This window comes from Ostrinia nubilalis, chromosome 6 (assembly GCF_963855985.1).
Source record: "Ostrinia nubilalis chromosome 6, ilOstNubi1.1, whole genome shotgun sequence".
NCBI lineage: Eukaryota > Metazoa > Arthropoda > Insecta > Lepidoptera > Crambidae > Ostrinia > Ostrinia nubilalis.
Genome location: NC_087093.1, coordinates 15,763,156 through 15,778,122, shown reverse-complemented (window position 1 = coordinate 15,778,122; position 14,967 = coordinate 15,763,156). Strand labels below are relative to the sequence as shown.

The 14,967-nt window shown below is 45.5% G+C and overlaps 1 protein-coding gene across 1 annotated transcript; it reads left to right on the top strand.

Annotated features, from left to right (window-relative positions):
- Positions 1-2,586: 2,586 nt before the first annotated feature.
- Positions 2,587-13,500, top strand: LOC135072836 (mucin-2-like). The gene is made up of 3 exons (XM_063966876.1): positions 2,587-2,649; positions 3,198-11,857; positions 13,303-13,500. The coding sequence occupies exons 2-3, from the start codon at positions 3,290-3,292 to the stop codon at positions 13,498-13,500; spliced, it is 8,766 nt and encodes a 2,921-aa protein (XP_063822946.1). The 5' UTR covers positions 2,587-2,649; positions 3,198-3,289.
- The last annotated feature ends 1,467 nt before the right edge of the window (positions 13,501-14,967 follow it).

The window sequence follows — 14,967 nt, the reverse complement described above, 5'->3', positions numbered from 1 at the left end:
GCTAAAACTTCTTGCTCCATTTTGGAAATAATTAATTTCGATCAACTACCTGAAACAGCGCTTGATCGCTTATAAATAATGTCGAAGTCGTACTAAAGTAAGGTGTACGGATGCAGTATGGTTAAGTTCAACATAGCGAATGTTATTTAATGCCAAAATCGCGAAATCTTATGCGGAGTAGGTATACATCGATGATATTTTGTATGTAAATAATTCAAAACAAAACTCTTTTTTTCTCTTAACTCCAGGGATAGATTTCAGTGCGCTCCGGTTTACAAATTAGTATTGGCCTGAGGAACAAAATGCACTATAGTTTCATTCTGGGCAGCACTTGGTCCAACTTCCATACATGGATTGGCACTGTCCTTTCTCCAAAAAATGCCCCCATAACAGGTGGTTTTTATTACTTTGTATTATTTTCTATCGTATTAATTTTGTAAAACCAAAAATCGGAAGTCTCTATCCCTATCACAATATTTGCTATGATCGTTTGAACAAAGGCCTGCCACCACATTATTCTCCGCTACAGGTAGAGACAATTTTAATTTAAACTAAAATGCTTATTTTCCTTCGAAATCTTTTGTTTTTATTTGAAATGTAACTTGTTTTTATCAAAATTACAAATCTAGAGCCACTTTCAGTTTCGTTGTTAACGAAGCGTTGAATGGCGCGCCCGGAGAGGCTTAGTTCAAACGATCATTGCAAACGTTGTGATAGAGATAGAGACATGTGATTTTTAGTTTTACAAAGGTAATACGATAAAGAATAACACAAAGTAATAAAAACAACCTGTTATGGAGGCATTATTTGGAGAAATTTATCAAATAACAAAAAAAACACGAATTAAAATGCAGATTTTTCTCAAAATGTATCATTTTTTTTATTATTTGTTGCCATTTTCTAAGTATTTTATGTATTTTTTAAGTATTGTCTGTTATTTAGCATTATTACTGTTTTTATTTTATCAGGTTATACCTCTTAGTTTAAAAGTTATTACGTTTTCTTTACAAGAAGTAAATGGAAGAAAAAAAAAAAATATCTCAAAAAGGACATCCATTTTGGTCCGAAATCAAAAGTGCCGGCCGCAATTTATTTTTGGTCTAAAATATATGAAACATCTTTAATCAATATTTTCTTATGACGTTGTCAACGTTGTAAACCGACTTTACAGACAACTTTTTCTTTTTTTTTTTTTTTTTTTTCAAATTATGGCCTACTTTTTAGCGGGATCTGGGGGCCCCTTGTAACCCCGGGGCCCTGGGCTGCAGCCCAACCAGCCCATAGGTAGATCCGGCCCTGTACCCAATTCGTATGTTAACGCCAAGATACGTCGTGTTTTGGTCTCAAAAATCCCAGTTTGCACGTGTAAGCTATTATTAAACAATAAATTGATATTATAATCAACTAAACGATGACGAGTGCCCAGAGACGGGCAGTATGTAAACTAATAAAGAATTTGACATTTAATTTGAATAGTTCTATCCATAATTTGAGTATACGATTTTCACTAGTTAATATCCACAAATAACCACCTCACTCAGGAGCGATGTTCGTTGTGTGTGCGATACTGTATTAACTTCTGTTGTGGTCAAGGTGAAGAAACTGAACTGATTAGCTCTTCCAATTTATATTTTTTCATTCTATTTGAACGTCTTTAAATCGATGCTAGCTGCATTTTTTTCATTTAGCAGTATAAAAGAAAACCTCACGTCACGCTACGTAGTTACGGATTTTGATAAAGAAAATACTTATTATGAAATTAATCAGCCTTTATTATCCTAATCAAACAGTGAATCATTACACAGTGATTTTTCTGGCCCTTTCGGAGCAAAATATCGGTTGGTACTTACAAAAAGTGGCACAAGAAACTAGACACCTTCGACAACCTCTTTTGGGTAAAGTCCAGGGAATCATGTCATTTCCACTACTACAAGACTACCGCCCAGACAAGGCCAGTGATGATAACAAATTCCAAGACATCTCTCTACACACGTAATTCCTTAGCAAGTGTTAGAAGATCTTTCGCATCGAGCGGAGCATGTAATGAACTCCTTAACCATATCTCCAACCTTAGAGGTGTTACTATTTATTTATTTAAAATCTTTATTGCACACAATAAAAATACGGTACAAAAGGTGAACTCATTGCTATACTATCACTTTAGTACATGAGGTTACGGTCTATACGGCCGGTCATGATCACTAAAAATATTTACAAACAAGTGTTCTTTAGGAGGTGCTAGAAGTGTCGCATCGGGCGCTGAGCCGGTCAACGTTGGTTGACCGCTTTCAGGTTCCTTGTCGCGAGAACTTTTCTGCCCCAACAGCAATCAGTTCTACGAGCTATGTGCCCCGCCCACTGCCACCAGCCACTGATGAGCTCCTTAAAATATCTGTAAAAAACAAACACGTGTTCTTTAGGAGGTGTTAGAAGAAGTGTCTCGCCGGGCTGAGCGCGCGCGCTGCGTCGAGGCGTCGTGCCTGCGTTGGACGCCGCCAGGGGCCGGCGCGCCGCCTCGCTGACGTCGCGCCCCCGCGCGGGCGCTGCGCGTGCCACGCGCGCGACGCGCGCCGCGCCACCCGCGTGCCTGCCTCCGCCCGTCGAGCAGTGCCGCGCGGGCACTTCTCTAGGGAAACGCTCGCTGCACAGGTCAGTACAATACTACAGTACAGCTAACAAGTGCACGATCGTGTTTGGTCGTCCTGAAAGGGATATCCCTTAAGGTTAAATGGACGAATGATGAGAGGGGGTTATCCTAACAGTGTTATAGGCTAGCTGCACGGATGTTGAGAGAGGCTTAATCTTAAACTTCTCTCACCAAAAGCGTACCACCTCTACGCTGCTCGTGACCTTCTAGTCTTCTAGTTCGTTCGTTTCAGCCAAACGACGTCCACTGCTGGACAAAGGCCTCCCCCAAGGTTTTCCATAATGAACGGTCCTGCGCTGCCCGCATCCAGACTCTTCCCGCGACCTTTACCAGATCGTCGGTCCACCTGCCACAACCAGGAGGCCTGCCCACGCTACGTCTTCCAGCCCGTGGTCGCCACTCGAGAACTTTCCTGCCCCAACAGCCATGGTCTCTATGAGTTATGTGCCCCGCCCACTGCCACTTGATTTTAGCAATTCTGCGAGCTATGTCGGTTACTTTGATTCTCCTGCGTTCTTCTAGTAATTCTAGTTAATTTATTTGTCCACAGGTTATGCTGTTAAAGCACCGGCGCTAAAACGGGTGAGTGCCCGCATTCAATACTACACTTTTGGTTCAGAAGCGACGTTGAGTGAGCCGTTGATGAAAAATCACAACGATAGCTCGAGTAACACAAGTAGTGATAGCGAATCCGATTTCGAATTGGGGTTATCAAGTTCGAGGTTATTGAGGTCTAGGTTATTAAAAACTAAGTTAGTGAGGTCGAGGTTGGAAGTCTCAGGGTTTATAAGGTCAACATCTTCCGTCATGGGGTCATTACAGACGGAGCCTTTTATCCCGAGCTTGTTGCAGATTAAGCCAATCGTCCCGAGGTTATTGAAGAGGAAAACGAAAAGCTTTCCATGGTTATTGAAGCCGGAGCCATACATCCCGGGGATAATTAAGATGAAATTAGCATTAAAGAGAGTTTGCCCGAATTCATCAGCACAATTGGTAGAGTCAATACGACCCCAATCGTTAAAGTCGAGGACGCCAAAAATAAAACAGCGTTACAGAGAACTATTCGGCTCATCATCGTCGATGTCATCGATTTCTCGATCGAGATCTCAGTCACCGGTGTCACGACAGTTAACACTGCCCGCGCAGGAACCGCCCGTTTCCCAAAGTAGTTCGCCTGAACCTGGAGAACGAACGCCAGAGCGTTATCTTATAAGTAGTGAAGTATCGCCTTACCCACGAAAGCGAACTCTATTAACTCGAAAGCAAATAATGACGAAACGGAAGTTAATGAAGCTTTTGGAAATAGAAAAACTAACTAAAAAACTTTCGGCTCAGTCCCAAAGGCCTATTTCTCCGATGCGTTCGCCAGCTTCTCGTGAGCGTTCTCCCTCATTAAGGCGTTCACTACCCTCTCGGGAAAATTCGCTATCCTCAGGAGACCGAGTATCCGCTTTGAATAGTACCCGTTCACAGAAGCGTTCATTGTCCTATCCTGAGATCCAAACCCCACAGAAGATTTTGCCCTCATCTACAGAGAGTTTGCTCTCTTCACGAAATCATTCGCCACATACTCGGCAGAGTTCTCTGTCTCCACCGAAGCACACACCACCTTCTCGTGATACTTCGCCATCTCGACAGCGTTCGCCGTCCACTCAGGATCATCTGCCCTCACGAAATCGCTCACTATCTTCACGAGATCGTACACTACCATTTAAAAAGCGAACGATATCCACTCAAGAAAATTCGACTTCGTCTCGAAAGCGGTCCCTATCCTCTCGAGATCGCTCACCATCTTCTCAAGATCGATCATTATCCTCTCGAAAGCGGTCAGTGTCCTCTCGCGATCGTTTACTATCCAATGAGGATCATCCTCAAACCTTGAGGGGTTCGGTATCCTCCCGGAAACGTGTGTTATCCTCTAGAGATCATTCACCATCTTCTGAAGGCTCGTCACCGCCTTCACGCAAGCGATCTCCGGTTCCAAAGTATTCTAATGAAGGTCAAATACTGTCGTCGGTTGCAAATATACGATCAGTTTCGCCCGAAAATACTTTAGTGTCCCCAGTTATCCGTCCTCAATCAGCGGACTCTCAAGCACGATTGGCACGAAATCGATCACCACAGTTACATACTAGATCATCTTTAAGTCCTACACAGAGATTTTCGTTGAACCCAAAGAAGGCTGAATCGCGACGGCTTTCAGCACCAACGCTAACGCCAGCCTCACCAAGTTGTATGTTTAAAAGAATGTCGTCATCATGTCCGCAGCTCTCATCTAACCAACCAGAAGAACACGAATATTGTTTACTATCTCCATCAGATATTCCCCTTCCGTCTTTACCTCCACTATTCTCAGACTGTCTTTCCAATATATACACAAGTGATCCCCCACTTCCTCCAGGCTCACCCCCTACGTCAGCAACAATGCTAGTTTCTCCCAGACAAGTCCCAAAATATAGCCCGAGCCTAAAATCTCCATCTGCTACTCCCATTCCATCTCCATCTGCTATTCCCATTCCATCTGCTACTCCTATTCCATCTCCATCTGCTATTCCCATTCCATCTGCTATTCCCATTCCATCTGCTAGTCCCATTCCATCTCCATCTACTAGTCCCCTTCCATCCCCTACTGCATCAGTCTCACCTAGCCATTCCCGAATCTCCAGCCATGGTACACGATCTCCGGCTGGTAGTCCCCATTCTTCCCCCGCTCCGGAGTTTACTATCGGGCACCGACGTGGCCCTCGGACCCCGGAAGACAGCCCTCGTCATTCCCCCCATAGTCCTCGATCGCCTTCGGACAGTCCTGAGACAAGTGAAATGCCAAAACACAGTCGTGATTCTCGATCTTCTTCAAGCTCACCTACCCCAACACTCCCACCTAGAAAAGACAATCGTGGTTCACTTACTCCAATAGGAAGCCCCCCTCTGTCTCCCGTTTCGGCGAGCTCCTCAACCGGATGGAGCCGCGGTCCTCGAACCCCGCCTGGCAGTCCACCTTCCTCTCCCACACAGGCAGTCTCGCCTGAAATTCAGACACAGCACGATACTCGGTCCTCGTCAAATTCACCATCACCATCCGAAACCCCGACATCCCCACCTAGTCAACCCAATACAGATAATTGTAGTCCACGTGATTTTCCTTTCATCCCTCTTCCGAGTTTCGCGTCTGAACATCAGCAAGGATACAACCGCGATCGTCGATCCCCTTCGGGCTCACCCTTTCCATCTGCAACCCCCACATCCCCTCCTAGTCAACCTAATTTAGCCAATAATAGTCCACGCCCTCAGTCATGTGGTACTCCTGTATCTCCTCCGAGTTTCGCGTCTGAACATCGGCAAAGACACGACCGCAACCCTCAATCACCTTCGGGCTCACCGTCTCAATCCGTAACCCCGACATCCCCACCTAGTCAACCCAATACAGACAATAATAGTCCACGCTCTCTTTCATGTGGTACTCCTGTATCTCCTCCGAGTTTCGCGTCTGAACATCAGCAAGGATACAACCGCGATCGTCGATCCCCTTCGGGCTCACCCTTTCCATCTGCAACCCCCACATCCCCTCCTAGTCAACCTAATTTAGCCAATAATAGTCCACGCCCTCAGTCATGTGGTACTCCTGTATCTCCTCCGAGTTTCGCGTCTGAACATCGGCAAAGACACGACCGCAACCCTCAATCACCTTCGGGCTCACCGTCTCAATCCGTAACCCCGACATCGCCACCTAGTCAACCCAATACAGACAATAATAGTCCACGCTCTCTTTCATGTGGTACTCTTTTGTCTCCTCCTCCGAGTTTCGCGTCTGAACCTCAGCAAAGATCCAACTGCGACCCTCAATCCCCTTCGGGTTCACCCTCTCTATCTGCAACCCCCACATCCCCTCCTAGTCAATCCAATTTAGCCAATAATAGTCCACGCCCTCAGTCATGTGGTACTCCTGTATCTCCTCCGAGTTTCGCGTCTGAACATCGGCAAAGACACGACCGCAACCCTCAATCACCTTCGGGCTCACCGTCTCAATCCGTAACCCCGACATCCCCACCTAGTCAACCCAATACAGACAATAATAGTCCACGCTCTCTTTCATGTGGTACTCTTTTGTCTCCTCCTCCGAGTTTCGCGTCTGAACCTCAGCAAAGATCCAACTGCGACCCTCAATCCCCTTCGGGTTCACCCTCTCTATCTGCAACCCCCACATCCCCTCCTAGTCAATCCAATTTAGCCAATAATAGTCCACGCCCTCAGTCATGTGGTACTCCTGTATCTCCTCCGAGTTTCGCGTCTGAACATCAGCAAAGACACGACCGCAACCCTCAATCACCTTCGGGCTCACCGTCTCAATCCGTAACCCCGACATCCCCACCTAGTCAACCCAATACAGACAATAATAGTCCACGCTCTCTTTCATGTGGTACTCTTTTGTCTCCTCCTCCGAGTTTCGCGTCTGAACCTCAGCAAAGATCCAACTGCGACCCTCAATCCCCTTCGGGTTCACCCTCTCTATCTGCAACCCCCACATCCCCTCCTAGTCAATCCAATTTAGCCAATAATAGTCCACGCCCTCAGTCATGTGGTACTCCTGTATCTCCTCCGAGTTTCGCGTCTGAACATCGGCAAAGACACGACCGCAACCCTCAATCACCTTCGGGCTCACCGTCTCAATCCGTAACCCCGACATCGCCACCTAGTCAACCCAATACAGACAATAATAGTCCACGCTCTCTTTCATGTGGTACTCCTGTGTCTCCTCCTCCGAGTTTATCCGAAAACCCTCGATTACCTTTGAGCTCACCATCTCCATCTGCAGCCCCGACCTCCACACCTATTCAACTCAATGAAGATAATAATAGTCCAGGCCTTCTTTCACGTGGTACTCTTTTGCCTCCGCCTCCGGGTTTCGAGTCTGACCATCGGCAAAAATACAACCGTGACGCTCGATCACCTTCGGGCTCACCGTCTCAAGCCGTAACACCGACATCCCCACCTAGTCAACCCAATACAGACAATAATAGTCCACGCTCTCTTTCATGTGATATTCTTTTGCCTCCTCCTCCGAGTTTCGCGTCTGAACCTCGGCAAAGATCCAACTGCGATCCTCGAACTCCTTCAAGCCTGCCCTCTGCATCTGCAACCCCGACATCCCCACCTTGTCAGTCCAATATAGACAATAATAATCCACGTCCTCTGTCATTTGGTACTCCTTCGTCTCCTACACCGAGTTTCGCATCTGAACATCGACAAAGATACAATCGCGATCCTCGATCCCCCTCAAGCCCGCCTTCTCCATCTGCAACCCCGACATCTCCACCTATACCCACACCATCGAAGTCAGTGGTTTCGATAATCGTATCTGAGTACCCTCAAAAACACAAACGTCCATTCCCGTCACGCTCATCAGCATTAACTGAAACCCATGACACAAGAGTTAGTCCTCAACATCCTTCGGACATATCTACTCCAGTCCCGATAATCTTGTCTAGATACTCGCGTAAACACAGGCGTGCATCACGTACATCTACGCTCTCATCAACTGAAATCAGAACTTTAAACTTTACCAATCAAAATGAAACCCACAGATATAGTCCTCAATACCCTTCAGACACAGAACCTACGCCCCCTGCTATGCTAGTTTTATCCAGATTCCCCCAAAAATATACCAAGAAATCTACATTGCTCTCTATAAGTCCGTTCGAATTCGCAGACTGTTTACCCAGACACAGTTTCAATACTAGATCTTCTTCCTGCTCACCAATCCCAATTGAAACCCCAGAACAGTTACTCCAGTCGAATAATCCATCTACTTCTGCGGTTAAAAAATACAAACGCCGTTCTCGGTTCTCTTCGAGCTCACTATTGCCTACAGAAACCCAAGAACAGTTACCCGAACTCGTCCAAGAACACGGACGTAGTCCTAACTACCCTTCGGACTCATCATCTTCTTCCACGTTTGCCGTAATCCTATCTGATTCCCCTCAACAACACAGACCCCATTCGCGATCTAAGTCCCGCACACCATCTCCAGCCAAAACCCCAGAACAGTTGCCCGAACAGAACAGTTCTAACTACTCTTCGGAGACGCCATCATCATCCGCTGTTGGTGTGATCGTATCTGGATGCTCCCCAGATTACAGACGCCAATCTCCATATATTTCGCGCTCACCGTCTCCAACCAAAACTCCAGAACAGTTACTAAAACATTCGGACACACCACCTTCCGCGGTTGCTGTAATCGTATCTAAATACCCTCAAAAAGACAGACGTAGTCCTCAACAGTTTTTGGATACACCATCTCCTTCCGAAGTTTCTGTGATCGTATCTGAAAACCCTCAAATACACAGACCGCGTTCTCAGTCCTCTCACTCACCATCACCAACGGAAACCACAAAACTGTTATCTACCGACCTTCAAAAAGACAAACCTAGCCTTGAACAACCTTTGGATACACCATCTCCTTCGGTAATCTTTTTCAGGCAATGCGAAACACATAAACGCGACTCTCGCTCATCATCGCGCTCAGAATCTCCAAACGAAAACCCAGAATATTTACCCAGACGCCTCAAAAAACAGCCTGATCTTCAACAATCTTCTCACTCACCCTCATCGTCAATTCCAGCGACCTCACCCGGAGTCCTCCAGACAATTAGACGCGATTCCCAATCATTGTCGGGTACACTCGTTTCGTCAGCGATCTCACCTGGTATGCTAGAAAGACTCAGGCGTGATTCTGAATCTTCGTTAAGTATAGCATGTGCATCTGCAACACCAGCTATATCACCCGGACTCTTCCAAAGACACGACTCCCAATCCCCTTCGGGCACAACTCACGGGTCCTCACCGCCGGCTATTTCACCTAGACACCTTGAAAGAATCAGACGCGACTCTGAATCACCCTCGAGCACATTTTATACGCCTGCACCACAGTCTACCTCATCCGGATACCTTAGAAATGTCAGACGGGAATCCCAACTTCCTTCTGGCCCATCTAGTACATTCGAACCACAGGCTACGTCACACGGACTTCTTCAAATATTCAGAGGCGACTCTCAGTCGTCTTCGGGCACAACTTTTACATCCAAAACACAAACTATCTTACCCGGACGTGTTCAATCCAGACGCGACTCTCAACCCTCTTCTAGTACACCACAGATGATCTCACCTGAACATCCCCAAATTCTCAGACGCAACTCTCAATCGTCTTCGGGTACACCACAGGTAATGTCACCACAGGCAGTCTCCTTTAGGCACCTTGAAAGACTCAGACGCAACTCTGAATCACCTTCAAGCACACTTAATATGTCTACACCACAGGCTACTTCACCTAGACACCTTGAAAGACTCAGACGCGACTCTGAATCACCTTCGAGCACAGTTTATACGTCTACACCACAGGCTACCTCACCCGTAAACCTTCGTAGTTTCAGACGTGACTCTCAACCTCCTTCTGACACATCTTATGCGTCCGAACTACAGGCAACGCCACCCGGACTTCTTAAGATACTCAGACGCAACTCTCAACAGTCTTTGGGTACACCATATTCGTCCGCACCACAGGCAATCTCACCTGTACACCTTGAAAGACTCAGACGCGACTCTGAATTACCTTCGAGCACACTTAGTACGTCACCCGAACTGCACCACAGTCCGGCACCACAGTCACCCGAACTTCTTCAAATCCTTAGACGCGACTCTCAGTCATCTTTGGGCACAGCTTTTACATCAGAAACGCAATTTATATCACCCGGATACCTTCAAATATCCAGACGTGACTCTCAACCCCCTACGGGAACACCCCATAGATCCACACCTCCGGCAATCTCACCCGAACACCTCGAAATGCGCAGACGCAACTCTCAATCTTCTTCAGACAGACCTGATACGTCCGCACCTTTGGTAATCTTACCCGAACAGGTGAGAATCGCGTCTGATCACTTGGAGGTCCAAATGATCAGACGCGATTCTCAATCGTCTTCGGGAAGACCAGATACATCAGAACCATCACCAATCTCACCTGAACACCTCCTAATGCTTAGGCGTGACTCTCAACCATCCTCGAGCAGTCCCCGTATGTCAGCACCACCACCAATCTCACCTGAATACCTCCGAATGCTCAGACGCGACTCTCAACCATCTTCAAGTAGACCTTATACATCAAATCCACCGAAAATCTTACCCGGACGCATTCAAATGCAGAGACGCTACTCTCAACCGTCTTTGAGCAGACCTCATACGTCAGCACCACCACCAATCTCACCTGAACACGTCCAAATGCTCAGACGCGACTCTCAACCATCTTCAGGCAGTCCTCACACGTCACATCCATCAACTATCTCACCCGGATGCGTTCAAATGCAAAGACGCAACTCTCAGTCGTATTCAGGTAGACCAGATACGTCAGTACCACCACACACTTCACCTGAACACTTCCAAATGCCTAGACGCGACTTTCAATCATCTTCGGGCCGACCTTACACGTCCGCACAATCGACCATATCACCCGAATACCTCCAAATGCTCAGACGCGACTCTGAACCATATTCAGGCAGTCTTCATACGTCAGATCCACTGACTATCTCACCCGGACGCATTCAAATGCAAAGACGCAACTCTCAGTCGTCTTCAGGTAGACCAGATACGTCAGTACCATCACAAATCTCACCTGAACACCTCCAAATGCCTAGACGCGACTTTCAATCCTCTTCGGGTAGACCTGATACGTCAGCACCGACGACTATCTCACCCAAACGCCCCCAAATGCCCACACGCGACTCTCAACCATCTTCAAATAGTCCTTTTACATCAGATCCACCCAAAATCTTACCCGGACGCATTCAAATGCAGAGACGCTACTCTCAACCGTTTTCAAGCAGACCTCATACGTCAACACCACCACCAATCTCACCTGAACACCTCCGATTGCACAGACGCGACTCTCAACCATCTTCGGGAAGCCCAGATACGTCAGTACCATCATCAATCTCACCTGAATACCTGCAAATGCTTAGACGAGACTCTCAGTCGTCTTCGAGCAGACCGCATACGATAGCACCACCGACAATATCACCTGAACACCTCCAAATGTTCAGACGCGACTCTCAACCATCTTCGGGTAAACCTCATACGTCAGATCCATCTACTATCTCACCCGGACGCATTCAAATGCAGAGACGTTACTCACAGTTGTCCTCGGGAAGACCAGATACGTCAGTAACACCACAAATCTCACCTGAACACTTTCAAATGTCGAGACGTGACTCTCAATCATCTTCGGGTAGACCTTATACGTCCGCACAATCGATAATATCACCCCTATATCTCCAAATGACTGGACGCGACTCTCAACCATCTTCAGGCAGCCTTCATACGTCAGATCCACTGACTATCTCACCCGGACGCATGCATATGCAAAGACGCAACTCTCAGTCGTATTCAGGTAGACCAGATACGTCAGTACCACCACAAACTTCACCTGAACACTTCCAAATGCCTAGACGCGACTTTCAATCATCTTCGGGCCGATCTTATACGTCCGCACAATCGACAATATCACCTGAATACCTCCAAATGCTCAGACGCGACTCTGAACCATCTTCAGGTAGCCCTCATACGTCAACACCGCCAAAAATCCCACCTGAACAACTTGTAATGACTAGACGCGACTCTCAACCATCTTCAAATAGTTCCTACACATCAGAACCACCGAAAATCTTAGCCGGACGTATTCAAATGCAGAGACGCTACTCTCAGTCATCATCGGGGATACCAGATACGTCAGTACCACCACCAATCATACCTGAACACCTCATAATGTCTAGACGTGACTCTCAATCGTCTTTGGGCAGAACAGATACGTCAGCACCAACGACAGTGTCACCCGAATATCTCCAAACAACTAGACGCGACTCTCTACCATCTTCGGGCAGACCTAATATGACAGAGCAACCGACAATATTACCCGGACGCCTCCGAATGACTAGACGCGACTCTCAACCATCTTCGGGTACACCTCATACGTCAGAACAACTGACTATCTCACCCGGACGCATTCAAATGCAGAGACGTTACTCTCATTCGTCTTCGGGAAGACCAGATACGTCAGTATCACCACCAATCTCACCTGAACACCTCCAAATGTCTAGAGGAGACTCTGAATCGTCTTTGGGCAGACCAGATACGTCAGCACCAACGACAGTGTCATCCGAATATCTCCAAACAACTAGACGCGACTCTCTACCATCTTCGGCCAGACCTAATATGACAGAACAACCGACAATACTACCCGGACGCCTCCGAACGACTAGACGTGACTCTCTACCATCTTGGGGCAGACCTCATACGTCAGATCAACCGACTCTATTACCCGGACGCATTCAAATGCAGAGACGTTACTCTCATTCGTCTTCGGGAAGACCAGATACGTCTGTATCACCACCAATCTCACCTGAACACCTCCAAATGTCTAGAGGAGACTCTCAATCGTCTTTGGGCAGACCAGATACGTCAGTACCAACGACAGTGTCATCCGAATATCTCCAAACAACTTGACGCGACTCTCTACCATCTTCGGCCAGACCTAATATGACAGAACAACCGACAATACTACCCGGACGCCTCCGAATGACTAGACGCGACTCTCTACCATCTTTGGGCAGTTCTCATACATCCGTACCATCGGCTATATCACCCGAACACCCCCAAATGCTCAGACGAAACCTTCGATCCTCGTCTGGCTTGACCTCGGCGACGACCCCAATGTACCCACCTGGACCGCAACCTCGAAGACGAGACCCGCAGACCCCATCGGGCTCTCGACCTCAGACCTCAATACGCTCGAATTTGAGACCTCGTAAATAAGTTTTTACAGTCAAGTTCAACAGTGTGCTTAGTTTTTGAAGTGGCTAAAGACGGCGTGTAAATTGGTAATGTAAATTGCTAATTAAGGTTAGAGTGAGTAGAGATTTGGGCTTTGTAAGTTGGCATGAGTAGATTTAGTACCTACCTTCAGGAATACACAACACATTTTTGAACATGGCCGTATAACGCGCTATTTGTAAGCATATTTTAACGTCATTAACCAAAAGTGTTATTTCCGCCAAATTTTAGTGCAGCGATTGATGAGTTTACTAGTGTTATAAAGAACAATCCATAGATATAGCTATTTATTTATAAGTTTATGACATTGATATTGAATTCGATAAAGCAATAGATAGGTAGGGTTATTGTGAATATAGTTAGAAGTTAGGTATAGCTTTCGATATTGCGTCATGTGATTCTTAAATCGTGTTTTTCTAGAATGTAATAATAATGATTTAATGATTTCGCATTCCGGTGCGAGTTGATTTATATTAATATCTATATTATAATTAATTGAATTTCACAATTTTATATGAAAATTATATCATAGGCATAATAATTTGTAACAAATACTATAATAATAAAGCACCATTTTTTCTTCCTATACGAGTACTCGTAATCATCAATAAAAATCACTAACTAGCTTTCAATTGTTCTAGTAATATTTCTCAGCAATTTCATAGACTACTAAATATTGAAGACTATAATCATTAATTTTATGACAATTTGTTGATTGTGTTTGTATTACTTATTACCTAATTTACTGAAAAACGTTATTTCGATTCGGATTTTCAGCCGCTTAGAATAAACAATGATAAATAATAATGGATTTAGTGGAACCGATCGATGCAAGTTATTTTTTTGTTGATGAGTAAACTACATTTCATAGTCTACAATATTTAAACTTCTCCTAAATGTATTTATTTGTTTTCGCATACTAAGACGGGCCATAAGACAGGCCCAAATAAGTTATTGTCCAGGATGTGTTATAAAATTGATTGACCTTTTATGATGAACTTAAATATGTAACGAGTCATATATTTTTAAGACTGAATCTTATAAAGTTTCGAAATATTGAATTGAGTACTTAATATTTATTTATTTATATTGTGATAATTTTGATACCTACAATATTGTCTCATCAGTCTTCCTCTTTAGTTTCTTTCCAAATTGAGTTCTATGGATACTGTGACTGTAATAAAATTAATTCTAATTAATTTTCTTTTTTTTTGGCTAGTCTGAAACTACTGCGGGGGTAATCTTTTGAAGCTGATATTTTTTTACTTTTTATACCACTTCTTCTTTCGTTTAAGTATTTAATGCGAGAAGTAACTAAATTTTTGTCAACCTATGCATTACATAATCCCGCATATTTTCATATAGCGGCCGCCCGCGACTTCGTACGCGTGGATCCCGTTTTACCCCCTTCATTTATCTTACGCGGTTTAGATTTTTTCATACAA